The sequence below is a fragment of the Felis catus genome, chromosome B2, assembly GCF_018350175.1.
Source record: "Felis catus isolate Fca126 chromosome B2, F.catus_Fca126_mat1.0, whole genome shotgun sequence".
Lineage (NCBI taxonomy): Eukaryota > Metazoa > Chordata > Mammalia > Carnivora > Felidae > Felis > Felis catus.
Window position 1 is genome coordinate 185235 of NC_058372.1, and position 25220 is coordinate 210454.

At 56.9% G+C, this 25220-nt stretch overlaps 1 protein-coding gene across 1 annotated transcript; it reads left to right on the plus strand.

The window, feature by feature from the left end:
- Positions 1 to 970: 970 nt before the first annotated feature.
- On the plus strand, positions 971 to 24986 carry LOC101096649 (tripartite motif-containing protein 26). The gene is made up of 8 exons (XM_011282019.4): positions 971 to 1118; positions 11563 to 12030; positions 12128 to 12223; positions 13883 to 14113; positions 17035 to 17057; positions 17458 to 17573; positions 19141 to 19173; positions 19535 to 24986. The coding sequence occupies exons 2-8, from the start codon at positions 11593 to 11595 to the stop codon at positions 20221 to 20223; spliced, it is 1626 nt and encodes a 541-aa protein (XP_011280321.2). The 5' UTR covers positions 971 to 1118; positions 11563 to 11592; the 3' UTR covers positions 20224 to 24986.
- Positions 24987 to 25220: the final 234 nt, after the last annotated feature.

The following is a 25220-nucleotide window of genomic DNA, read 5'->3' on the forward strand; positions in this document are numbered from 1 at the left end:
GCAGTTTCCAGGCTGTGCTGAGACCACACCCAGAGCCCAGGCCTTCCCGCGTCCTGTTCAGAGGGTGAGGACAACTCCCCTCCAACCCAGAGAGGGGCTTCGAGTGGCACCGCGGCAGAAAGGGAGAGAAGACTGCCTGGCGTGGGGGTGGGGGCGCACACGGAGGTCGAGAAACAAGGGCGCGTAGGTCTGAATGGCTCACCGCGAGAGGGCCAGGGGCGGGCAGGTGCTAGGGTTTAGGACCCCGCCAGCCACCCTCTTACCCCTACCCTGACCTTCCGGCGCCCTTAGAGGCGGAGACACGTTGGCGGCTGGCGCTGAGCCTGGGCGCACGCGCGGGCGCCGCCACGGACCCTCCCCACCGGGGTCTCAGGGACTCGAGTGTCCCGCATCCAGCCCCGAGGAGGAAGACAGCCGCCCTGAGCGGGGTCCGGGCACCCGAGCTCTGGGAAACTCGGTGTTCCCTTCTGTCCAGTGGGAACAGTAACGCCGTCCTGTTCAAGGGTATTCTGTGTACGGCCCCTCACTCGTCGCAGGCGCTTCGAAAACAGCAGTTAATTTTTGTAAACAGCGCCCATTAAGTCTGTGCTTGCTAAGGGCCTTCCGGGTTCCGGAGGCGAATTTAGGCCACGTTGGGGGCGAGGAGGCCTAGTTGAGGCCGAGCGCCTGGTGCGCGCCACCCCGCCGCAGAGCCCCCTCCGACGCCGACCCAGCGAAGGGGGAGACAAGGGATCCAGTCGGAATCCTGCAAACCAGCCGCCAGGTTTCGGAACCGGGTCCAGCCATCCCGCAGCCGGGAGCGCGCCCCGCGTACCTGGGCTCCGCCCCGGCGCAGGCTTTCCCCTCCCCCGCCGGGCTGGGCCCCCGATGCCCCGCCCCCTGCAGAGACCCGCGGATTTGCCCAGTGATCAGTGACGTAGCAGAGCTGCGGGCTCCCATTGGGAGGCGGAGTTTGGCAGCAGCCAATCCGGGCGCTGATCCGAGAAATCTCGGAGCCGCGCCCGGCGGATCCCGGAGACCGCGCGGCGGGGACGCGCGGGGATCGCGATCCGGAACCGTCCGCCGAGCGAGAGCAGCGTCACCGGCCCGGGGCTCGCTGCGTGGAGATCGGCGGTGGGGTGAGTCGGCGGGGAGGGGGGGCGGTGCGCCTGGGTGCGGGGCCACTGCCCTCCCCGGCCCTCTTGGAGCCGGCAGGTGGCCCGGGGCCCGCGTCGAGGCTGCTTCCGTCTGCTCGTCCGCCAGGCGGGGGAGGGTTTAGTCGGAATGAACCAGGTTAGGCGCCGGGCTTGGAGCTACACGTTCACTCCATCCTGCAGCCGGTTCGCGCTGTCCGGTTGACTTCATGCCTCGTTCGCCTCAGAGAACAGGCTGTGTCAGTTCATCCTGGAGGAGCAAGTGGCGGGGGGGGGGGGGGTGCAGGCGCTTCCAGATTCCCGGTGCGCCCCGGGTTGTGTGTGACACCGCACGCTCTGCGTGTGCGCCCCGGCTTGTGACACCGCAAGCTCCCCGTGTGCGCCCCGGATTGTGACACTACACGCTCCGCCTGTGCGCCCGTTTGTGACTTCCCACGGGTCCTAACCCTTTCCCCCCGTCTATTAACATCTTACATGTGGCACATTTGTTACTGCTGATGAACCGATATTGATACCTTATTGGCCAGAGTCCATAGTTACTCCGAGTGACTGAGTTTTCACCTAAGCACTTGTTCTGTGTCATGATCCCATCCTGGTCACGAGGTGACATTTGGTCAGCATGGCTCCCTAAGCCCCCTTGGCTGTGGCAGTTTCTCAGACTTGTTTGTGATGATGTTGACAGTTTCACTGCCTCCCTGTGATCTGTGTTCTGGGCGCCCCTCCACTGGAATCCTTGTGATGTGTTTCTCCTAAGACCGGCTGCAGGTGATTGGGTGGAGGACCCCAGAGGAAGGCCGCCCACAGTGTCAACACGATGTATGACGTGCTGTTGATTGTGACCCGTTGGCATCGTGTAGCCAGGCCTCTCAGGTGTAAAGTCACTCTACTACATTTCATACTGAACTCTCTGGCAATGAGCAACTGTGTGCAGCCCACTTCCAAGGAGGGGGGCATGCTCCTCCTCCCTGAGGACAAGTATCTACATATATTACTTGGAATTCTGCAGGGGAGTTTAGTCTCTCGTGTTCCTTATTTATTAACTCAGTCATTTATTTGTATCAGCATGGACTCGTGGATATTTGTCTTATACTTTGGGTTATAATCCAATACTGCTTTATTTTGATGCTCAAATTGTTGCAGCTTTGGCTTTTGGGTACCCTGTCAAGTTGGCTCCTGTGTCCTTGCTAGCATGTGTTTATAGAGCGTCTTGCTGTTGAAAGCACTTTATGTGGCTTCACTTGAACTTCACACAGTGCAGTGAACTTGACAAGACATTATTATTCTCCTCATGAAGAGGTAAGGAAACTGAGGCCCAGGAGCAGTGAATGACTTCTTAGATGTCACTTCCCTGCAAGGGAGCGACAGACTGGTCTCAGACAAGGGCTGACCACCCCAGAAAACCCTGCAAACCGCAGAAGGAAGTCCGTAGTCCAAGCTGAGGTTTCTTGGGGCAACTTCAGCCTTAGGCCCCAGGATCAGAACAGAAAAGATGGAGAATAGGAAGATAATGGTTTTGGAAAATAAAGGCTTAATTTGAGTGGCATCCAGGAGGAAGTACCACCTGCCAGATCGGTAGACATGAAAGGTTGACCTTCCCCCCAAGCCGGTGTGTGTCGAGGGAGGCGAGGGGCAATCTGGGAAGTGTTTGTGGTCAGAGCGCCTCATCTGAGGAGGAGGGAGGGGCGGGCAAGTGTGGGGGGAGCATGAAGAGGGTGGTGCTCGGGAGACAGTTGACAGACCTCCTGCCTTGTGCCCAGTGCTGGAGCTGAGAGGGTCAGCGAGGAGTGGTCCTTGGGCAGAGCCATTAAGCTCTGAGCACAGGGAAGGTCTCACGAGGGGCTGGCCTGTGTCAAGTCCTCAGGGATGAGCAGGAGCAGAGAGAAGAGCAGGGATGAGCAGGAGCAGGGAGGAGCAGGAGCAGAAGGGTACAAGGACCAGGGGTGGGGAGCAGGGGCCCTGAGGACACAGCTGTGTTCCTGGCTCAGGGCAGGGGGCCAGCTTGCAGGAGGCTTTGTTTGCCATGCAGTGCAGGAGAGCCCCAGGTCGAGAGCTGTGTTAGGATGGCCCTGGTGGCCCTTTGTAGGACATCTGCTACGTTCCACCAAATCGTCAGTGCTGTCAGTTTAGGTATGTTCCACACAGAACACACATCCTGCCAGCTGAATCAGGGTGTGCTGCTGATCACGCTCGAGAGACTGAAATGTGATGCCATGGGCATCTGAAATTTGACGGAAAGTTGTAAATCACTCACCAGTTGCTCAGATCCCTCCGTCATCTGGGAAGTGAACAGTCAGGATATCTCCATCTCACTAACCCGTCACTGGCTCTTTCCTGCCTGATAGCCAAATTGTGGAAAACCAGCACAGGGGACGCCTGGCCTCCATCTTTCATCTGTGCTTATTCTGTGTTGCTTGCTCCTGTTAACGGCCATGACTTTGTGTGGCACATCAGATATGCTGCTGTGCTCGGCCAGTGTCTGTTTCAGTTTGCCCTGTGAGAGGCCTGGATGTTCTCCCCGACCCCCATGTCTTCCTGGTGATACCGAGCTGTGTAGAGGTCAAGAATGTAGCCGCAAGCTCTACATCTGAGTGACTGCAGCTGGGTGAAAATCCGGGTTTGCGTGCTGACCCAGGAGTCCTCACTGTCGGCTTTGGTTAGAAGGACAGCCCGGGGTGAAAGAAGGTTTTGATGGTGTTTCCTCGCACCATCCAGGAGCCGTGGGAAAGGGCCGTGGTGGGCCAGAGCAGGCTGGAGACCTGGCTGTCCTGGCAGGTTGTATTCCACCTGTGGGGCCAGAGAGGGAACTGCTGCCCAGTGTCTGTCCTTCTCTGGATGAATAGGCTGTTTTTTTGGTTGTTCTTTTTTTTCTTCACAAATGCTTTGTATAGTTCAGCCTAGTAACCTTCAGCAACTTCCTGTGCTGTATCAGTCAGGATTCCTTTTTTATTTTTTTCAAATGACACACAAGTCCAATCTGGCTGGGCATAAAGGGCATTTATTGGCTCACGTGATGGCAGAACTCAAGGGTCAATCTGGCTTCAGGCACAGCTTGATACAGGGTTTTACAGGATGTCATCAGGAACCAGTTTCTCATACCTCCTCTCTGGGTTGGCTTCACTCTCAAACAGGCTTAGCAAAATTGCTCATGTAGCTCCAAACCATATGACCTCACCTCTTGCACGTTCTCAAGAAACCACAGAATCTTTTCCCCATCTAAACTAGGTCTCCTTGTGACTATCAGTCCTTGAGTCATGTTCTCACCTCTGAAGCAGGCACCGTGGCCAAGGCGACATCACACGCACTCTCTCGCTCCACCCTTGAGCTGAGGGAGAGCTCTGCCCTAAGCACATAATCCCCAGAAGGGAACTGGGAAGAGTTAGCAAAGGAAGGAAGAATGGAAGCTAGGGGGACCGCTCGCCCAAAGACCGAGCTCTTGCATCACTTACCGCCAGGACCAGGGAGCACCGTGCCGTCGTCTGCTCTCGTCTGCTGCGGTGGGACTCCTCAGCCAGGGCTCGGCCTCTCTCATGCTGCTTCCCTTGCGCTCCGTCTTGCTTCCTCCCTCTGCCTTCAGCGTCACTCGCATATATGCACACATCACACACATATGCACACATCACGCACGTATATGCACACATCCTGTTTCCCATCCTCTACACTGGCAACAGTTTAGAAGCTGATAGTACCCAGTGTTGACAGGGCCGTGGGGCAGCATGGATGCCTGTAGCCTGCTGGTGGCAGCATACAGTGGTACAGTCAGTGTGGAAACAGTGTGGCTTGATCTGCTTAAGGATGTGTTTGCTTGCTTGTGTGTACCAGGGCACGGTTGCAGAAATGTTCACAGAACCGTGTTTGTAACTGTCCCGAGCAGGAAACGGTCCAGGTGGCCATCAGAAGCAGACTACATGCATACCTGTTTTCTTTGCAGATACTGCATTATCACAAGCGGAAAGTTTGAGGTAAGCCCACATCAGGCAAGGCTCTTAGTGCCACTTCCCATCGGCCTTTTCTTGCTTCGTATGTTGGCGTCACATTTTGGCAATCCTCACAGTATTTCCAACCTTTGCATTATGATTACAGTTGTTATGGTGATCTGTGACCAGCGGGGACACTTACCCTGAAAGCTCAGACAACAGTTGGAATTGTTTACATACGGTATTTTTAATTAGGGAACGTACGTTGCTTCTTAGACATAACGTGACTGCACGCCTCATAAACGACAGTATAGTGGAAACACAACTTTTTTTTAATAGGAAATTTATTGTCAAATTGGTTTCCATACAACACCCAGTGCTCCTCCCAACAGGTGCCCTCCTCAATACCCATCACCCACCCTCCCCTTCCTCCCACCCCCATCAACCCTCAGTTGGTTCTCAGTTTTTAAGAGTCTCTTATGGTTTAACACTCTCCCTCTCTAACTTTTTTTTCCCTTCCCCTCCCCCCTGGTCTTCTGTTAAGTTTCTCAGGATCCACATGAGAGTGAAAACGTATGGTATCTCTCTTTCTCTGTATGACTTATTAAACACAACTTTTTCATGCACCGGAGAACAAAACGATTGCTTTGACTTGCTTTGTTGTGATCTTCACTTTACTGTGGGAGTGTATGACTGAACCCCCAAATCTCCAAGGTGTGCCTGTTCGTCAGAGGTAGAAATATAGTGTCCAAAAGCAATGAACGTGAATGACATCAGCTCACAATCACATGAATGCACCTTACAAACATGCTGATGATACCCACCCCTGCAAGAAGAGGTACCAGCTGTAGGATGAGAGGGCAGTGATTTGTCACCTGTGTCACATATGCCACGGCGTCTGTCTCCCCAGACATGGCTCTCCCTCCTCCCCCATTGTCTGCATCCCTGCAGCCAGACCCAGGCACCGTGACAGGAGGGTGCTGGTGATGTGGTCTTGCTGGTCTTGCTGTGGAGAATGTGGAGAAATCACCCCTGTCTCCCTCTGCTACTTCGCCGTCTGGGCGGAGGGGAAAGGACAGGTGGCTGCGATTGCTTGCCCTTGTACAGACATGTGGGAAGCATCTGTGCGCATCAGATGCCCTGTGCCCGTGCTTCTTCACCTCCTGGCTAGGAGGTGCTGGCACTGGGCTGGATTCTGGGCATAAGGCAGACAGTCTCTGTCCAGATGTAATGAGGCTCATTAGCCAGGACTCAGCACTGCAAAGAAGTGCAGGGCACAGTGTGGGACGCTCTCAGGCTTTGTAAGGGAAAGAGCCTGTGGTCTCAGTCTGTCTGGTCGGGAAAGAATGGCCAGAGGAGGTGGCATTCAGCTCAGCGGGAAAGGAATAGTGTTCAATGCAGAGAGAGTAGCATTTTCTAAGGGCTCAGGCAGGAGGGAGCATAGCATTTTGGGGGACATGGAGAGGGTTTTGAGTTGGCTATGCGGTCGGGTTAGGGTGGGGGTGGCAGGAAATGAGACTGCAGACAAGGGCTGGGCCTCGGTTCCTTGGCCTCAGGGAGGACTGGAAGGGGTTTTGACTTGATCCCTGGGGCACCAGAAGAAAGCCACCAAAGGGTGCTAACCGGGCTGGTCGCGTGGGCACACCTGCATCTGAACATGCGGTGGAATGTGCGTGCCGGACGGGAGGCCGGCCTGGGGGACCAGAACACAGGCAGCGGAGGCAGGAGGTGTTGGGAAACCCTGGAGGGCTGTGTATTAATCAGCTCTAGTCCAGCTTCCAAAGGGTCACGCACGTGCATCACTTGGTCGGAGCTCTGGGAGGGCAGGGACTTTGCCACGTTTGTCCTGTGCCGTATCCTCGGTGCCTGGCACGTAGCAGGTGTCCGGGACATGGGGGAAGCGTGACAGCCTGCTACCTACAGCCTGCAGTGGCACGTCAAAGCCTGTCCCATCCACCACCATGGCTGCCACAGCCCCTGAGCCCTGGGGTTTCCACTGCTCACAGCGCAACTCAGCCCAGCCCCACTGCGTGTCAGAGCACCACAGACGCCGGTCCTGTGGGGAAAGTAGCCCACGTGTGACCTCAGGAGTGCACTGGCCGCACAACCTGTGTCCCCCAACGCTGTGGCCCACCCGCCAGCCACAGCCAGGGCTGCAGGACCTGAGGGTTCCATCGTCAGCCAAGATGCGGCCACTTTTCCGCAGCCAGATCCAGATCACTTGGGTTTTGCCCTGAATTCGTCGTCTCCAGAGTTATAAGGCATCACAGGTGTTTACTTCTAGGAGAATTTGCTTATTTCGGATGAAGAATTGGGGCTTAGCCTGGGGCCCCAGGAGCCCTTAAATGGGATTCCCATGGGGATGGAGCCATCAGCTGAGTGCTTTGTGATTACAAGCAAGAAGGGGCTCCTGTTTACACCCCACGCGTGGGCTTGGCAAGCAGCCTGGAGGCCACTGGCAGCTCTGGGCCGTGAAGCCCACAGCTGGGACTCGGTGCTTTCCAGGTCCCTTTCAGTGGCATCCGGGAGCCCAAGGCAGCGGGAGGCAGGGAGGACAGTGTGGGGCAGCTGAACTACAGACAGCTGAAGGGGAAGTTAGGACCTGCGGGGGCAGAAGACGGTTTCCGTGAAGAAACAAGGGGCAGTTGGGCCAGGGCAGGGGCAGAGCGAGGGGTGTGCCTGCCACCCCAGAGCAGTGGTGCGTGGCCACTGGTACCAGGCAGGCCACGAAATGATCTCGAGTGTCAGAATTCTCACTGAGGGTAATGGGGACTGGGTGGATGGTATGGCCTGGAAGGGTTTCCAGCTCTTTCCGTGGTTCCTTCTGCCCCAGAGCAGGACCATTGCCCCTCCATACTGTGGAATCCAATGGCATAGAATGTTCCAGAGGCATTGCACAAGACAAAGGGCAGAGTCTCGCTGGCGTGAGCAGGTCCAGCCTGCCAAGGCTCCTGCACTGGAGCCCTCTCCGAATCTGAGCTGCTGTGCTTTTGGTCAGTGCACACACTGGGCAGCTCACAAAGCGCTTCCATGTGGATGGCCTCACCTGAGCTCCTGGCGTTTCCCAGGGAGCCAGCCGAGGAGGAGGAGCCAGTCGAGCCGCCGTAGCCCTGTGCCCCTGGGCACACTGCTTGACCTCACTGAGCCTCAGTTTCCCAGAAGAGTGTCCCGAGAAGCTGGTCACCCGGCTCTGGGGCCCCAGACGTGACCCTTGGTTGTTGGACTGACCAGTTTACACATCCAGTCGTGTGTGCAACCGGCAGCGTGAGCTGTGTGTTTGGGATGGAATCCGTGTAACCGGGTGTGGGACGATGCATGGAGACACCGAGCCTCGATTGCCTGCTCAGGCCAGGCTCATAGACATGGGGTTCGCACAATTCACGTCACCTTTGGTTTGCCCGGGCCCACCGCCTGTGTGCCCACACTGAGCATCCACAAGGGGGCAGCGGCCTTGGTCATTCCAGACCCTTGTACACATTCCTTTAAAAGTGATAGAAAACCGGGGCACCTGGGTGGCGCAGTCGGTTAAGCGTCCGACTTCAGCCAGGTCACGATCTCGCGGTCCGGGAGTTCGAGCCTCGCATCAGGCTCTGGGCTGATGGCTCAGAGCCTGGAGCCTGTTTCCGATTCTGTGTCTCCCTCTCTCTCTGCCCCTCCCCCGTTTATGCTCTGTCTCTCTCTGTCCCAAAAATAAATAAAAGTGATAGAAAACCAGAACGCCCTCCTCAGGAAATGATTCTAACTTTGTATGATGTTTCGTTGAACCATTTAAAAGTGATAGTCCTTAGCCCCAAATACGGCAGGATGAATCACCTAAACGTGGATGTTCCCCTTCATCACCTCAGTAAACACTGTTAAAAATTAATGATGATTTTTTATGATCCAGAACCCAGGCTTTTTTTAATGTTTATTTATTTTGAGAGAGAGAGAGAGAGCACAAATGGGGAAGGGACAGAGAGAAAAGGAGAGAGAGAGAATTCCAAGCAGGCTCCATGCTGTCAGCTCAGAGCCTGACCCAGGGCTCAAACCCATGAACCATGAGATCATGCCCTGAGCCGACTTCAAGAGTCAGTCACTTAACCGGCTGAGCCACCCAGGTGCCCCTAGTACTGTGTTTTGTCAGAGTTCCTCTAGTTGTTCCAAAACTATTTTTGTAGCTTTAAAAAAAACAAACAAAACGGGTGCCTGGGAGGCTCAGTCGGTTAAGCATCTGACTGCAGCCCAAGTCATGATCTCACGGTCCGTGGGTTTGAGACTTCGCCTCAGGTCACGATCTCATGGTTTGTAGGTTCGAGCCTCACATCGGGCTCTGTGCTGACAGCTCAGAGCCTGGATCCTGCTTCTGCTTCTGGGTCTCCCTCTCTCTCTGCCCACCACCCCCCCCCCCGCCCCCACATTCACACTCTGTCTCTCTCTGTCTCTCAAAAATAAATAAATGTTAAAAAAAAAATTTTTTTTTTAACAAACAAACAGGATCCAGTCAAGGTATTTGCATTTGGCTGTTATTTCTCTTCAGTCTATGTCAAGAACAGTTTTTTGTTTTTTGTTTTTTTCCCCATGACATTGACTGATTTAAAGGCTGGGCCAGTTGTCCTGTGGAAGGTCCTATATTCTGAATTTATCTGATTGTTTCCTCATCCTGTGGTTTAGCTCATTTCTCTGTCCCTCATCTTTTCTGTATGTTGGAAGCTAGGTCTACAGGCTTCATCAGATCCTTTCAGGTCAAACATTTTTGGCAGGATTCCTTCACAGGGGATGTCGAGTGTTCCATATGGTGCCATACTGGGAAGCCAGTGCCAGTCTGTACCTCTCTGAGCGATGCTGGGTTTGGTCACTGCTTGGGGTGATCACCAGATCCTCCCCTCATCAGGGCGCATTGGTAGGTCATCCACGGGGAGGGCCTTCAGCACCATGGGACTTACCGTGTTCCCTAATACCTTTCTTGCTTGTAGCATCCACTGATAATGCGGGTTGCAACGTGGTGGTCTTCTGTTACCTCCAGACAGCCTCATGCATCTGCTACATGTGTGGGCATTTTCATGCAGTGTCAGCATGGGGCCTGGCTGTGACCATGGTCAGGTGCGCAGGTGGTGCTGTCACCAAGCTCCCTGCGGTCTGCTGTTCTCAAAGCAAGCTGCAGCCTTACGTCCCAGCCCCAAGGACAGCACGTTCTGTCCCCAGCAGCAGTAACAGTAACGGTGCCCCTTGCCAGAGCCCGGCACCGGCCAGCTTCCTCTTGGTGAGGGACCAGCAGTTCCCAGGGTCTATCACAGCCTTGCTGACACCCCAGACACAGCCGTCTGTTCTTTCCCGTGAGCTCTGTGTGTGCATGGCGTCCCTCTAGGCCACAGCCTCTGAATCCGTGCTGCTGTTGGTCATCAGCATCAGGAGCATCCCTTACGTCCGTACGGTATTCACAGCCTATGAGGCACTCTTGTAATTGTCGCATTGCATCTCGGGGACAAGACCTTATTCCCATGTCATTTCTCTGGGGTTCATCTCCAACTCCTCCCAGCTCGTCACCACAGGGCAGGGCCTCCCCGTCACCGGGCTGTGACACACTCTCCCCGCACACAGCCACTAGTGGTAGTGACTTACCTGTGTCTGCAGGTGCCTGCTCCAGCCTTGCGGTGACCCATGTGCCCTGTGGGCCGGCTGTCTTCCCCAGCCTGTCCTGGTCCCTGCCCCTCGGGGACTGTAATTGAAGCACGTGCCACCGTGGCTGCTGCGTCCTCACCTCCTCTCCTGCTCTGTTCGTGCTTCGAACTGTCACCAGGTTTGGGAACCAAGGGTTCTGACTTCTGTGCCCGCCTCTGTGTCCTGTGCCCTCAGTAATCCTTTGTCTCCGCCCATGTAGAAACTTCTAGGTAAGTATCAGTGTCCCCATTTTATGGATGAACAGACCGAGGCTCAGAGTACTTGAGAGGCGTCTCTGTTGTCACACAGAATCAGGGGCAGGGGGCCACTGTTCATCAGCTATGCTGAGGCTCCTTCCCCAGACAGGAGGTGGGCCTGGCCATATGGGTAGACAGGACCAGTGTCCTCTCCAGCCACCCGGGGACTCCTCCCACATCAGTGTCCTGCATGAGCACCCCCGCGAATGGTTGTGCAGCCGGTGCACAGCTGAGGGGGCACCGTGCACACAGGAGACACCACAGGCCTGTGTGTGTTACAACACACTTCCACCACATAGTTAACACGCGTCTTACTCTGTCGCACTCGGTATGTCAGAGCACTTTCCCAACACTAAGGGATGGAGAGGGTCTTAGGCCGGAGCGCTGCCCCAGCAGCATGGCCTGGGCTGCTGGTGCTGTGCTCCCCAGCCCACCAGAGTGCCCTCTCTGGGCCTCCCTTTCCTCATGTGCACGATGTGGGGCTGGCCTGGAGGGTGGGTGAGGTCCTCTCGCCCGCACGCTGTGGGCTCTGGTAAGCCTCTGCTGACTGTCCCCGGCAGTCTGAGCTGCCACTCTGCACCCCAGCCCCGCCCGCTCTTGACACCGTGTCTGGTCCCCAAGGCAAAGAAGCCCCGGTGAGCTGAGGACGCCATGGCCACGTCGGCCCCACTGCGCAGCCTGGAAGAGGAGGTGACCTGCTCCATCTGCCTGGACTACCTGCGGGACCCCGTGACCATCGACTGCGGCCACGTGTTCTGCCGCGTCTGCACCAGCGACGTGCGCCCGGCCCCGGGCGGCCGGCCCGTCTGCCCACTCTGCAAGAAGCCCTTCAGGAAGGAGAGTATCCGGCCCGTGTGGCAGCTGGCCAGCCTGGTGGAGAACATCGAGCGGCTGCAGGTGGACAAGGACAGGCAGCCCGGAGAGGGGGCCCGGGAGCAGGCGGACGGCAGGCTGTGCGAGCGGCACCGCGAGAAGCTGCACTATTACTGCCAGGACGACGGCAAGCTTCTGTGCGTCATGTGCCGCGAGTCTCGGGAGCACCGGCCCCACTCGGCCGTCCTCGTGGAGAAGGCTGCCCAGCCCCACAGGGTGAGCCCTCCACACCCCTCCCCCCACACGCCCCGCGGCCCCACCTCCCTCCCCAACCCGGAGCACCCACCTGTCCCCACCACCCGTCTCCCCACAGGAGAAGATCCTGAACCACCTGAGCACCCTCAGGAGAGACAGAGACAAGATTCAGGGCTTTCAGGCAAAGGGAGAAGCCGACATCCTCACCGCCCTGGTAAGTGAGGCTGTCAGCACAAAGCCTGAGGCAGCTGGCTGTGCGGAGGGGGAGCTGGGAGGCTGTGCTGGGAGGCTGAGCAGGGGAGGCCCTGCCAGGAGTCTGACCAGGGGAGGCTGTGCTGGGAGGCTGAGCAGGGAAGACCCTGCTGGGAGGCTGAGCAGTAGAGGCCAAGCAGGGGAGGCCCTGCCGGGAGGCTGAGCAGGGGAGGCTGAGCAGGGAAGGCCCTGTTCAGAGGCTAAGCAGGGGAGGCTGTGCTGGGAGGCTGAGCAGGGAAGACCCTGCTGGGAGGCTGAGCAGTAGAGGCCAAGCAGGGGAGGCCCTGCCGGGAGGCTGACCAGGGAAAGCTGTACTGGAAGGCTGAGCAGGGGAGGCTGAGCAGTGGTAGCCAAGCAGGAGAGGCTCTGCTGGGAGGCTGAGCAGTGGAGGCCAAGCAGGAGAGGCTCTGCTGGGAGGCTGAGCAGTAGAGGCCAAGCAGGAGAGGCTCTGCTGAGAGGCTGAGCAGGGGAGGCTGAGCAGTGGAAGCCAAGCAGGAGAGGCTCTGCTGGGAGGCTGAGCAGGGGAGGCTGAGCAGTGGAGGCCAAGCAGGAGAGGCTCTGCTGGGAGGCTGAGCAGGGGAGGCTGAGCAGTGGAGGCCAAGCAGGAGAGGCTCTGCTGGGAGGCTGAGCAGGGGAAGCTGAGCAGTGGAAGCCAAGCAGGAGAGGCTGTGCTGGGAGGCTGAGTAGTAGAGACCCTGCCTGGGAGGCTGTGCTGGGAAGGCTGAGCAGGGGAGGCCCTGTTCAGAGGCTAAGCAGGGGAGGGTGAGCAGGGGAGGGTGAGCAGTGGAGGCTGTGCCGGGAGGCTGAGCAGTGGAAACCCTGCCGGGAGGGTGGCTTTGGGCTGGCGTCCTCATCTGCTGCAGGAATGGTGGCCCTGTGTCAGCTAAGGTTCCTTCTGTGTGACTCACCATAGTTGTGGGTCCCGTCTGGCAGCTGCCGCTGTTGTGCTAGGGATGGCCAGAGTGTAAGGGACCAACGAGGTCCTGGCTGAGTCCTTCCTGTCAGAGGGGGAGGGAGATGAGATTCTGACAGTGGAGGGGAGCCAGAGGGTTTGGGAAGAGGGAGGAGGCCAGGGACGGCCTGAGCGGCTCTGAGAACACTGTGGATGCTGAGTCCTGTCCCAGGACCGCCGCCCACAGTCAGAATGCAGAAGCAGCACAGCACGTGCATGATTAGGAACGGGTCAGGAGGACATGTTCCAGGTTCCTGGGGGAGCATCAGTGTCAGGGAGCTGTGTGCTGCAGGGATATGGAGGCCCCACAGCGAATGATGAGACCCTGGGGGAGAAGAGTGAGGCAGGAGCTGGCCCAAGTCCAAGGAGCCCCTGTGCCCTCACTGTGCATGGACATCAGTCAACAGGGGTTCTAACTCTGGCCAGACTCCAGCCTGCACTAAGCAGGGAGATGTGGAGGCAGGAAAGGACACGGTCCCTGAACACAGATATTCCATGGTTTCACTGAGGGAATAGGATACAGTCCAATGAGGCACAGCTCGGGGACATATTTTGTACATCAGACATAAGCTGGGGGGGGGCCCTGGATGGGGGCAGGAGCAGAGCCTGCGGGGATTCTGCACCCCACAGCAGAGGAGTCATGCCCTTCTCCCCTTCTTGTGCCCACAGAAAAAGCTCCAGGACCAGAGGCAGGACATAGTGGCTGAGTTTGAACAGAGCCACCAGTTCCTGAGGGAGCGGGAGCGGCACTTGCTGGACCAACTGACGAAACTGGAGCAGGAGCTCACGGAGGGTAGAGAGAAGTACAAGACCAAGGGTGTCTCAGAGCTGGCCCGGCTAGCGCTGCTCATCTCTGAGCTGGAGGGCAAGGCCCAGCAGCCAGCAGCAGAGCTCATGCAGGTGAGCAACCTTCCTAGGGTAGGGGCGGGAGGCCAGGGCGCTGGGTCCCTACCCCACCGCTCACCTGCAGGACCTGGGACACTCACCACTAGGTCCCTACCCCACCGCTCACCTGCAGGTCCTGGGGACACGCACCCACTAGGTCTCTGCCCCACCGCTCACCTGCAGGACCTGGGGCACTCACCACTGGGTCTCTGCCCCACCGCTCACCTGGGGGACCTGGGGACACACATCCACTAGGTCTCTGCCCCACCGCTCACCTGCGGGACCTGGGGCACTCACCACTGGGTCTCTGCCCCACCGCTCACCTGCGGGACCTGGGGACACGCACCCACTAGGTCTCTGCCCCACCGCTCACCTGCGGGACCTGGGGACACGCACCCACTAGGTCTCTGCCCCACCGCTCACCTGCGGGACCTGGGGACACGCACCCACTAGGTCTCTGCCCCACCGCTCACCTGCGGGTCCTGGGACACTCACCACTGGGTCTCTGCCCTACCACTTACCTGGGGTACCTAAGATACACTCACTGATTCTCAGGCCTGGGTTTTCTCTCCTGAAACGTGAGCAGGATAACCCCACTGCCCCCACGTATTCCAGCAGTCAGGTGAGTGTAAGATGACATGACTGGCATATGCTGTCACTTCAAAAAGCACATTTTCAACCAAAAAAAAGTGTAAGAATTTTAGAAAGTGCTGTAGAAGTGGAAGGGAAGGTCATTGCTCTTTCCATGACTGCTCCTGTCCTCAACTCTACCGTTCACAAGTCTGCCTGCTAGCCAGTCCAGTGGGGGCTGATTCTTGTGGTTTGGAGCAGACGCAGCCTGGGTGGGGGGCTGAGCACGAGCTGAATGGCAGCTCCTCTCAGGGACCTGAAGGACTAGAGGATATGGGCAGCTGGGGAAGGAGACTGAGATGGGTGAGGTTTTTTCTGCAACTGTAGTTACCCCCAGAGGAAAAGTCAGAGAGCAGGCAGGGAGCCTCTGGAGCACTTCCTGGAGGAGGCAGCTTGGATGCTGTCAGGGGGAGAGTCCTGACCTGAAACAACTCTGTGACCCCCTGCTCCTGAGCCTGTCTGAGGAGTGCCCCCTCCCTGATCAGGGCTCACAGCCTCTCTGAGGTGTCCCGCCTCCCTGATCAGGGCTCAGTGCCTCTCTGAGGAGTGCCCCTTCCCTGATCAGGGCTCAGTGCCTCTCTGAGGAGTCCCGCCTCCCTGATCAGGGCTCAGTGCCTCTCTGAGGAGTCCCGCCTCCCTGATCAGGGCTCAATGCCTCTCTGAGGAGTGCCCCCTCCCTGATCAGGGCTCAGTGCCTCTCTGAGGAGTCCCACCTCCCTGATCAGGGCTCACAGCCTCTTTGAGGAGTCCCGCCTCCCTGACCAGGGTTCAGCGGCCTCTCTGAGGAGTGCCCCCTCCCTGATCAGGGTTCAGAGCCTCTCTGAGGTGTTCTGCCTCCCTGATCAGGACTCAGTGCCTCTCTGAGGAGTCCCGCTTCCCCGATCAGGGCTCAGTGCCTCTCTGAGGAGTGCCCCCTCCCTGATCAGGGCTCACAGCCTCTCCGAGGAGTGCCCTCTCCCTGATCAAGGCTCACAGCCTCTCTGAGGTGTCCCGCCTCCCTGATCAGTGCTCAGAGCCTCTTTGAGGAGTCCCACCCGTTGACCAGGGTTCAGCGGCCTCTGGAAGAGTGTGCTTGATCTTCCTCCCCCTCCCCGAGTCAGGAGGAGGCCTGGGATGGTCTCACTTGCTGGTGTGCAGTTGGGCCTGTGTGTCTGCGGTGGAGCCCCCAGGGTCTCCTCCAGGAAAATGCTGTCTGTTCTGGGCCAGCAGCCTCAGGGAGAGACAGCAAGGCAGGCCCTCCAGGTGTATGAAGAGATGGCCTTGGCCGGCCTCTGTGCTGCTGGGGATTCCGCCCCATGAATCTGGACCCGCGGCCCTGTGCCCACATGCTGGCACACCTGCTGGCCACGCGGGTGCATTCATGGCCTCTCTGAGCTGGCCGTGGTGTACGTGTCAGGGGGGAGGCAGATTAGAAGGCTTTACTGGACACTCACAGCTAGTCTCTAGACAAGCGCTTCAAGGACGGGGCCCGGCCTCCCCTGCCTGCCATCAGTGTCCTGTCTGTGTACCCATCTGTGTCCCCGTTGCCCCCTCTGCCCCAGTCTGCAGGACTGGGGCATTAGGGCAGCTGCAGTGTCAAACCCAGTACCCTGGCTCAGAGAGAACACTTTCCCTTCTTCCAGGAACCGGGTGGCCAACCGTGAGGTTATCCTGGAGGCTGGGTGCCTCTACCTGCTGGTTCCACCTGCTTCAAGGGGTGTGGGTCTCAGCTAGGACAGCACCCCAAAATTTCCTCTCTGCTTCCTTTCACATCCCATTGGCTGAACTCGGTCATGTGACCAGGCCTGACCACAAAGTCATCTGGGAAGTGTAGTCTTCTGCTGGGTGGCAGTCTGCCCACTGTGATCCCAGGGCTTCTGCTCTTCAAAGGAAATAGGGGCAGGGGGTGCCTGGGTGGCACAGTCAGTTAAACGTCCAACTTCAGCTCAGGTCATGATCTCGAGGTCCATGAGTTCGAGCCCCGCATCGGGCTCTGTGCTGACTGCTCAGAGCCCGGAGCCTGCTTTGAATTCTGTGTCTCCCTCTCTCTCTGCCCCTCCCCTGCTCGTGCTCTCTCTCAAAAATAAATAAACATTTTTTAAAAACTAAAAAAACAAAACAAAACAAAAATAAAGAAAAAAGGGGAGGAGGCACCACATACATCATGAGCCACAACCTCTTGACCCAGCCATGCCACTGGGTGCCAGAGCCATGGGGAAGGGACTGTGCATGGGTGCCCTGGCTCCTAACAGACCTGTGACCTGTGACCTGTGACCTGTGAGTGGGGTCTGATCGAACCCCACTGATGCTGTGCTTTCTCCTTCCAGGACAGCAGGGACTTCTTGAACAGGTAAGAGAGCTCCCTGTGTCCCCCCTGCCCTTCTACTAACCTGACCTGTTTGAATTGACGGTGTCTGTGTGCTGTGGCTCTTCCCACCACCTTCCCTGCTGGGGAGCAAGAGCACATCCTTGAGAAGTGCAGGCTTGCGGGTTCTGCGTGGCCCCAGCTGTGCTGGGTGGAGACAGGACAGGTGACCAGGGGCCCAGTGCACAGCAGCACGGATGTCCAGTCTGTAGGTGGTCTCAAGTCCTGGTTCAGCTGCAGGCAGTCCCCTCTGCCTCTGAGCCCCTGGTTTTCTGTCATTTGAGTGGGGATGGTCATACCTGTCCTTCCCGCTTCATAATTGTTGTGAGAATTGAAAGAAATGCAAGGGGACCTAAGTAACAGCGTCCCTGTGTCATTTCCCTAGGTATCCGCGGAAGAAGTTCTGGATTGGGAAACCCATTGCTCGAGTGGTAAAAAAAAAGACAGGAGAATTCTCAGAAAAAGTGCTGTCTCTGCAGCGAGGACTAAGAGAGTTCCAAGGTGAGGGCCAGGGTGGGGCACTAGGGTAGGAGTCAGGCCGGGAGGCATTGGGGTCGGGGATCAGAAGCCAGGCAGGGAGGGCACTGGCGTGGGGGGTCAGGAGCTGGGAGTCGCGAATCGAGTCGGGAGCCAGGCAGGGAGGGCACGGGGGTGAGCGTTAGGAGCCGGGCAGGGAGGGCACTGGCATGGGGGGTCAGGAGCTGGGAGTCGTGAATCGAGTCGGGAGCTGGGCAGGAAGGGCATGGGAGTGGGGATCAGGAGCTGGGCAGGGAGGGCACTGGGGTGGGGGGTCAGGAGCTGGGAGTCGCAAATCTAGTCGGGAGCCGGGCAGGGAGGGCACGGGGGTGGGGGGTCCGGAGCTGGGAGTTGTGAATCGAGTCGGGAGCCGGGCAGGGAGGGCACGGGGATGGGGATCAGGAGCTGGGCAGGGAGGGCACTGGGGTGGGGGTCAGGAACTGGGCAGGGAGGGCACGGGGTGGGGGGTCAGGAGCTGGGAGTTGCGGATCGAGTTGGGAACCGGACAGGGAGGGCACTGGCGTGAGAGTCAGGAGCCAGACAGGGAGGGCACTGGGGTGAGAGTTGGGAGCCAGGCAGGGAGGGCACGGGGGTGAGAGTCGGGAGCCAGACAGGGAGGGCACTGGGGTGAGAGTTGGGAGCCAGGCAGGGAGGGCACGGGGGTGAGAGTCGGGAGCCAGGCAGGGAGGGCACTGGGGTGGGGATCAGGAGCTGGGCAGGGAGGGCACTGGGGTGGGGGGTCAGGAGCTGGGAGTTGCGGATCGAGTTGGGAGCCGGACAGGGAGGGCACTGGTGTGAGAGTCAGGAGCCGGGCAGGGAGGACACTGGGGTGAGAGTCAGGAGCCGGGCAGGGAGGGCACTGGGGTGGGGGGTCAGGAGCTGGGAGTCGCAAATCGAGTCGGGAGCCGGGAAGGGAGGGCACGGGGGTGGGGATCAGGAGCTGGGAGTCATGAATCGAGTCGGGAGCCGGGCAGGGAGGGCACGGGGGTGGGGATCAGGAGCTGGGCAGGGAGGGCACTGGGGTGGGGGGTCAGGAGCTGGGAGTCGCAAATCTAGTTGGGAGCCGGGCAGGGAGGGCACGGGGGTGGGGATCAGGAGCTGGGCAGGGAAGGCACTGGGGTGGGGATCAGAAGCTGGGAGTCGCGAATCGAGTCGGGAGCCGGGCAGGGAGGGCACGGGGGTGGGGATCAGGAGCTGGGCAGGGAAGGCACTGGGGTGGGGATCAGGAGCTGGGAGTCGCGAATCGAGTCGGGAGCCGGGCAGGGAGGGCACAGGGGTGGGGATCAGGAGCTGGGCAGGGAAGGCACTGGGGTGGGGGGTCAGGAGCTGGGAGTCGCGGATCGAGTCCGGAGCCAGGGCTCTGTTTGGAGGAGTGGAATCAGCTCCTTGCTGTCACCTTGTTCGGCCTTACTCCTGGGTCTGCTGGTTGTTTTCTCTTCCTTTCTTGGGTCTCAGGGATGGGGGCCTGTCAGGAAATGATTCCTGTCCTAGTAGGACACAGGCCCATACGTGTGTGGGGCTCGAGGGTCACTGCTGTGTTTTTCCTCCCCAGGGAAGCTGCTTAGAGACTTGGAATACAAGACGGGTAAGTGTCCGAAGGGCTGTCCCAGTTCACCTCCTGTAGAGAAAAAGAACGCCCTCCCCCCAGAGAGGCACCCTGGTCCCTGCTGTCCCTGGCCCCTCCCTCTTGCAGCGAGATTTTCCAGCTGCTAGTCTGAGCCCCCGTGTTGTATCTGTAATCAGCCACAGAGGCCTGTACTTGATCGTCTGACCCTCCTCTGCAAGACATGCAACTGGCCAGAGGCCGTGTGTGCCCCAGGCCCTGCTGTCAGGTCGTGTCCTGCATGCCCCTGAGCTGGGATTGGTCCCCCTGGGCTTATTCAGTGGCCAGCCCTGGAGACCTGCCTCCCACCTACCTGTGACTCCTGGTTCTGCTGTCCCCGCAGTGAGTGTCACCTTGGACCCGCAGTCGGCCAGCGGGTACCTGCAGCTGTCAGAGGACTGGAAGTGTGTGACGTACAGTGGCCTGTACCAGAGCACTTACCTGCACCCGCATCAGTTTGACTGTGAGCCGGGTGTGCTGGGAAGTAAGGGCTTCACCTGGGGCAAGGTGTACTGGGAGGTGGAGGTGGACAGGGAGGGCTGGTCCGAGGAGGAGGAGGAGGGGGAGGAGGAGGAGGAGGGGGAGGAGGAGGAGGAGGAGGAGGAGGAGGCCGGCTATGGGGACGGGTACGAAGACTGGGAGACAGATGAGGACGAGGAGTCTTTGGGGGAGGAGGAGGAGGAGGAGGAGGAGGAGGAGGGGGAGGAGGTCCTGGAAAGCTGCATGGTGGGGGTGGCCAGAGACTCTGTGAAGAGGAAGGGAGACGTATCCCTGCGGCCAGAGGACGGGGTATGGGCCCTGCGCCTCTCGTCTGCGGGCATCTGGGCCAATACTGACCCCGAGGCTGAGCTCTTCCCTGCGCTGCGGCCGCGGAGGGTGGGTATCGCCCTGGACTATGAGGGGGGCACCGTGACCTTCACCAACGCCGAGTCACAAGAGCTCATCTACACGTTCACGGCCACCTTCACCCGGCGCCTGGTGCCCTTCCTGTGGCTCAAGTGGCCTGGGACACGCCTCCTGCTGAGACCCTGAGCCCCGCGCCCCCCCAGCCCATGACCCCCGACGCCCCCCTCCCCTGGGAGCCCTGGACTGTGCTAGGAACGGGGTGTCTGGCCATCGCACCTGGAGCAGGTGGGCCCCCGCCCCCCATGGCCGGGGCCCGTGGAGCCTCGCTCAGTGCTGCTGCTGTGCCATACAGCCGTAGTCAGGCTCTTCCCCCAGCTCCCGGGGCTCCCCATGCACACTTCCAACCCGAGGGCCACGGGGCCCCTCTTCTGCCCACTGCCTTTGACCCAGCTCTGCACTCTCCATGCTGAGTTAGAGGAGAAGCAGTGTTTTGCTGCCCCGTCCAGCATCCCACGCTGACTCTTCCTAGGAAAAAGCAGGTGACTGTGAGGCCCAATCCACATGCTTCCCGCTTGCCCAGACCCTCTCTGCTGCCTGCGTTCCCCAGCACTTGAGACAGCCGCACTGCCCCCCAGCTCAAGAGTCTCAAGCACCCACACGCACGCTAGTGGACAGGGCAAAAGCCCGCCACGGTTTCCGGGCTGCGTAATAAGCCTCCTGGAGTGCCGCGGAGTCGGGGGTCAGCATGGGCTCCATGCTTCTCCAGGAGAGAGCTGAGCGTCTGATGTGTGTGCATTGAAGAAGGCGGGACCCCCTGGAGGACCTGTGGACTTGGGGGAAGGATCTGCGTACGTGTGGCTTTGGTTCACCACTTGTGGCCAGTGATCAATATAACCCGTGGGTGTGGCCACAGGAGGCAGATTGTCCAGGGCGTCCAGAATATCCTGCTCTTGACCAGTCCTCTGAAAGCACCAGGGCAAATACCGCTGAAGCCACACCTGGAATCCGGTCCCCTCCCTGGAAGCCTGGACAAGTCTGCTGCAGGCTATGAAGCAGGAAGCCTGTGTTGCGCCTGACTCCACACACACAGTCTGTTCTCCTGGGAGAAGGGCGGTGGTGGGCACAGGAGAGGTCACCGGGTCCTCGGGTCAGGAGAAGGTTAGAGCCTGGCCTCGTACGCCCAGGCCCAGCCCCGTCCCAGCCTGTGTCCAGGGCCCTCTCGTGGCCAGCCCCACAGCCTGTCAGCAGCCTGCCCCAGAGACCACGTGTCCCCAGCCACTGGCCTCCACACTGTCTGGGACTTGCCCCGTGCATGTGTCCCGTGCTGCCGGGTCACACATCCACCTGATCCTGCCTCTGGGTTTGTAAGATTCTGGAGGGTGGAGACCGTGTCTTCTCCTCTGCACTCCCTGCGGCACCGCCTGCAGTGTGGGCGCATAGTAGGTGCTTAATAAAAACTTGATGAATGAGCAGCCTGGGTTTACACATATTTTATTATAACTCAGATACCCCCAGACCTTCTTAGTCTGGCTCCAGAGAGGTTCCACGGACAGTGGCCCCAGGCTTTGCTCCCCCACCCCTTCTGGGACGTGTACCTGCAGCTCTGCCCACCATTTGCTCACACACTCTTTGCACATAACGCTGTCCTCTGTACACACACTCTTTGTTCACAGGCTGTTGGCACACACGCTGTTGCCTGCACACACATTCTTTGCACATACGCTGTTTGCTCACACGCTGTCTGCACACGCTTTGCTCTCATGCTGTTTGCGCACACACTGCTTGCTCACACGCTGTTGCACACGCGCTGTCATTTCTGCTCCCCCAGAGAAAAGCCCCCTTACCTCCCTTCCCACAGGGCCAGCCCTTGGTTGAGCCCCAGCATCCGCAGAGTGCATGATGGGGCCGTGAGAAGGTGACATTGGTGGCACTCCCAGAATCTTTCCTCAGAAAATAAGCAGTGCCCAAAGGAAATACAGCAGAGACTCTGTCCAGCTGTGTGACACATTCAACTCTCTGGTTCTGGCCTCTTTCTGGTTTTTTTTAAACTGCCATATTAAAGGTGGAAACGGTAGAGTGGGATAAAGCCCCTTCAAGATCTCGTTTATGACTCATTTAGGTTCTCCCTTTTTATTTAATTGTTCTTTTTACTTTTCTTTCCAAATACAGATATGCAAAATGTGTCAATTATAGACATACAATGTGCATTATCAGTTATAATAAGGTCAGTTAATCTGCATTTGAGTCCTGAGAGACAATAATCACCAGCATATGCTTGAAATTCTTGAAAATTTATTTTGTTGGTTGATGTGAATTATTCCCTGAAATTATACTCTACTAATCTTTTATTTATGGAAAATTTTCATAATTCTCAAAATGCCTTTTCTCCTTTCTTGGAAAGAATTTTTATATAATGAGGTTTCTGAAATGTTTTAAGGTGATCATTGTATAATTAAAAGCTCATAGCTATTAAATAGGGAACATTTCCATTTGAACAAAATATGAATGCCTTCAGGTCGTTGTTGCTTTACCGAGTCTCACAAGGGTCATACTTCCAGGATAATCTGTAGACGAGCAAGTGTCAGCATAAAACGGTCTTGCAAAGTCATAAACTGCATACTGGGTGACACCATCTTAGAACAGAAAGTTAAGAGCAGGGTACTTACTCAGCAAGTTCTCTGGAACCTTTCTGTTTTGTAAGTAGTTTTTATACGTGAGCTGCAACTACACATATGGTCCAGTCTGCCTTCCGTGTTCCCACAAAGGAGAAAGAACACTGCCTGCCCTCCCACCCCCCACGGCAGGAGGGGGTCGAGCTCTGGGCTCCCATCCCCACCCACCCTGAGCTCAGGCAGCTGAGTCCGGTGTCTGTGAAAGCAGTTCCCACCTGGACCACTGGCAAACGTGGCTGCTTTTCCTTCCTGTGCGGCTCCGTCTTCCCTGCTGTAATTGCCCCTTTCTCCCCTTTTGCTTCATCTCCTACATCCTTGTTACTAACTGAACCCCAAAGACTTGGCTGGGAGTCAGGGTCCCTCAGGGTGCTCACTTCCCAGGTTCTCTTCTCAGTGCCGTCTCTGCCGCCTCCCGACCTTCAGTCTGGGACGGCTGCCCCTCACCTGTGCCCCTCACCTGTGCCCAGCCTCCTGGCTCTCCCTTCTCTGCCGTATTGGAACCCTGGCTTTGGTTTCGTTTTCTTATCCTATTTTTTCCCTCTTCTTCATTTACTTCCTTCTGGTGAAACATCACCCCCTAGCTTCCTGAGAAATGGGGCATGTAAGTCGAGTTTTTGAATTTGTAAACATCGGGATGTATGTGTCCAACCTTCCCCCACCATGGTGCTAATTAACTCAGTGGACCCTGTCATTCTAGAAATTCATAAGCTTTCGGTTCTGGGAAACATTACTGAATTATTTCTTGATGGTTTTTCTCTCCTTCACTTTCTCTGTTCTCTCAAGTCTATTCTTTGCCGCCTTCGTATAGCTCCTGAATTCGTTTACTGAGTGCCTGTGAGAAGCCAGGATGTGTCTAGGTTACAATAGCAATAAAGTAAACAAAGTCCCTGCATGGAGTTGATATTCTAGTGGAGGGTAATGGGCAGTGAGTGAGAGTAGAAAATACAACAGCAGTTAGCACCCTGCAGAGACCTAAGGTAGGAGGATGATGTGTAGTAAGCCAGATGGTCAGCGCCCCTCTCAGAAGGTGGCATTAAAGCTGAAATCCAAATTCCGAGAAGGAATTCTAGGATGGCACCAGCCAGAGTCACAAGGCAGGGACAAGCTGGGCACAGGAAGATGGGGTGTCTGGAGTGTGATATTGGAGAGCAGGGAGAGGTCAGCAGAGGCGACTCATGCTGGGCCATGTGAGCCTGAAGTCAGCACTGGGGAGGGGCTGTGCTGACCCCTGGGGTGAGTGTGACGTCAGCACGGGGGAGGGCCATGCTGACCCTAGGGTGAGCTGACCCCTGGGTGAGAGTGAAGTCAGCATGGGGGAGGGCCGTGCTGGCCCCTGGGGTGCCCCAGCACCTGCCAGAGGGCCAGGCAGAGGAAGGACGCAGCAGCCAGCCAGGTGAGAAGGAGCCCAGCGAAGCAGCAGGTGGAACTGGAGAGGTTAGATGCTTCGGATTAATAAATAAACCTTTCAGGCATTTATACTTTTAGAAAACATGATTATTCAGTTATCATTACCTGAGCAGTTATTGTCTGGCAAGAAAATCATGTAATAAAGCAGGCACTGTACAGACTAAAAGTTTCACCAGATTCTACAGACTGCAGTCGTAACAGCTAGAGCTGAGGAACCCTGGAAGAAAGCCTTGTTACGGCTAACATTGGCAAGATCAGCTCTATGACAGCGGAGCACAGAGCGCGTGGTCGTGGTTAGAGGCTTCCCTGCAGCCCCACACCCTGAATGGTGATGTTGCCGTGGACACCCATGGCCAGACCCCCCTCAGAACAAGCAGGAGAGGTCCCCAAGCCCTAGCATGAGGATTCCACAGGTTAGGAGCAGGGGAACAGGGCAGAAAGAGAAGGTCAAAACTTAGACATGGAAAAAAGTTTGAAACAAATCAGGGGGAGGGGGCGGGCATGCAATGTTTTGCTCTGACAATGACACTCATGTCTGGCTTTGGTACCTAGGTCCTGGTCACTCTTTTCCTAATGTTCCATGAATGTTCAAAAAGACTGTTTTCTGTTAAGTCTATGGTTCCACATGTGATTATTAGATGAACTTTATTTTGTTATACCAATACACTGTATCTTTATTCCGGAAATCTTATTTTGTGCCTCAAATATTCTATATATCTTTACAATTTTTTTTGCCTTTGAGTATCAGTGACTGAAAGAAATATGTTTTAAAATCTGCTATTAAGTTCTTTTTGTAACTGACCATGAATTGTTAGATGTGTTAGAGCTTAGAATTGTTAGTTTCCATATAAATTGTTCCTTTTACCAGAATGTAGTGTCCCTGTTTCTTGCACCAAATAATACTTCTTGCATTGAAGTATGTTTTCTCTGATAGTAATACAGTTACATCAACTTTCCCATCACTATCATTGCCCAGTATATTATTTTTAATCTTTTTTTGTACTTTTTTTTTTTTATCTTTGTTGGGTTGGTTAAGTTTTCTTTATTCCATTGTTTCTCCTCTCCTGGTTTGGAAGTTACATATTTTCTTTCTCTTTCTCTATA

Excerpts from the sequence above, each read along its gene's own strand:
- LOC101096649 (XM_011282019.4), top strand. The coding sequence starts at position 11,593 with ATGGCCACGTCGGCCCCACTGCGCAGCCTGGAAGAGGAGGTGACCTGC. Across the intron at positions 12,031-12,127 it reads AGGCTGCCCAGCCCCACAGG|GAGAAGATCCTGAACCACCT; the intron begins GTGAGCCCTCCA and ends GTCTCCCCACAG. Across the intron at positions 17,058-17,457 it reads AGCAGGGACTTCTTGAACAG|GTATCCGCGGAAGAAGTTCT; the intron begins GTAAGAGAGCTC and ends TCATTTCCCTAG.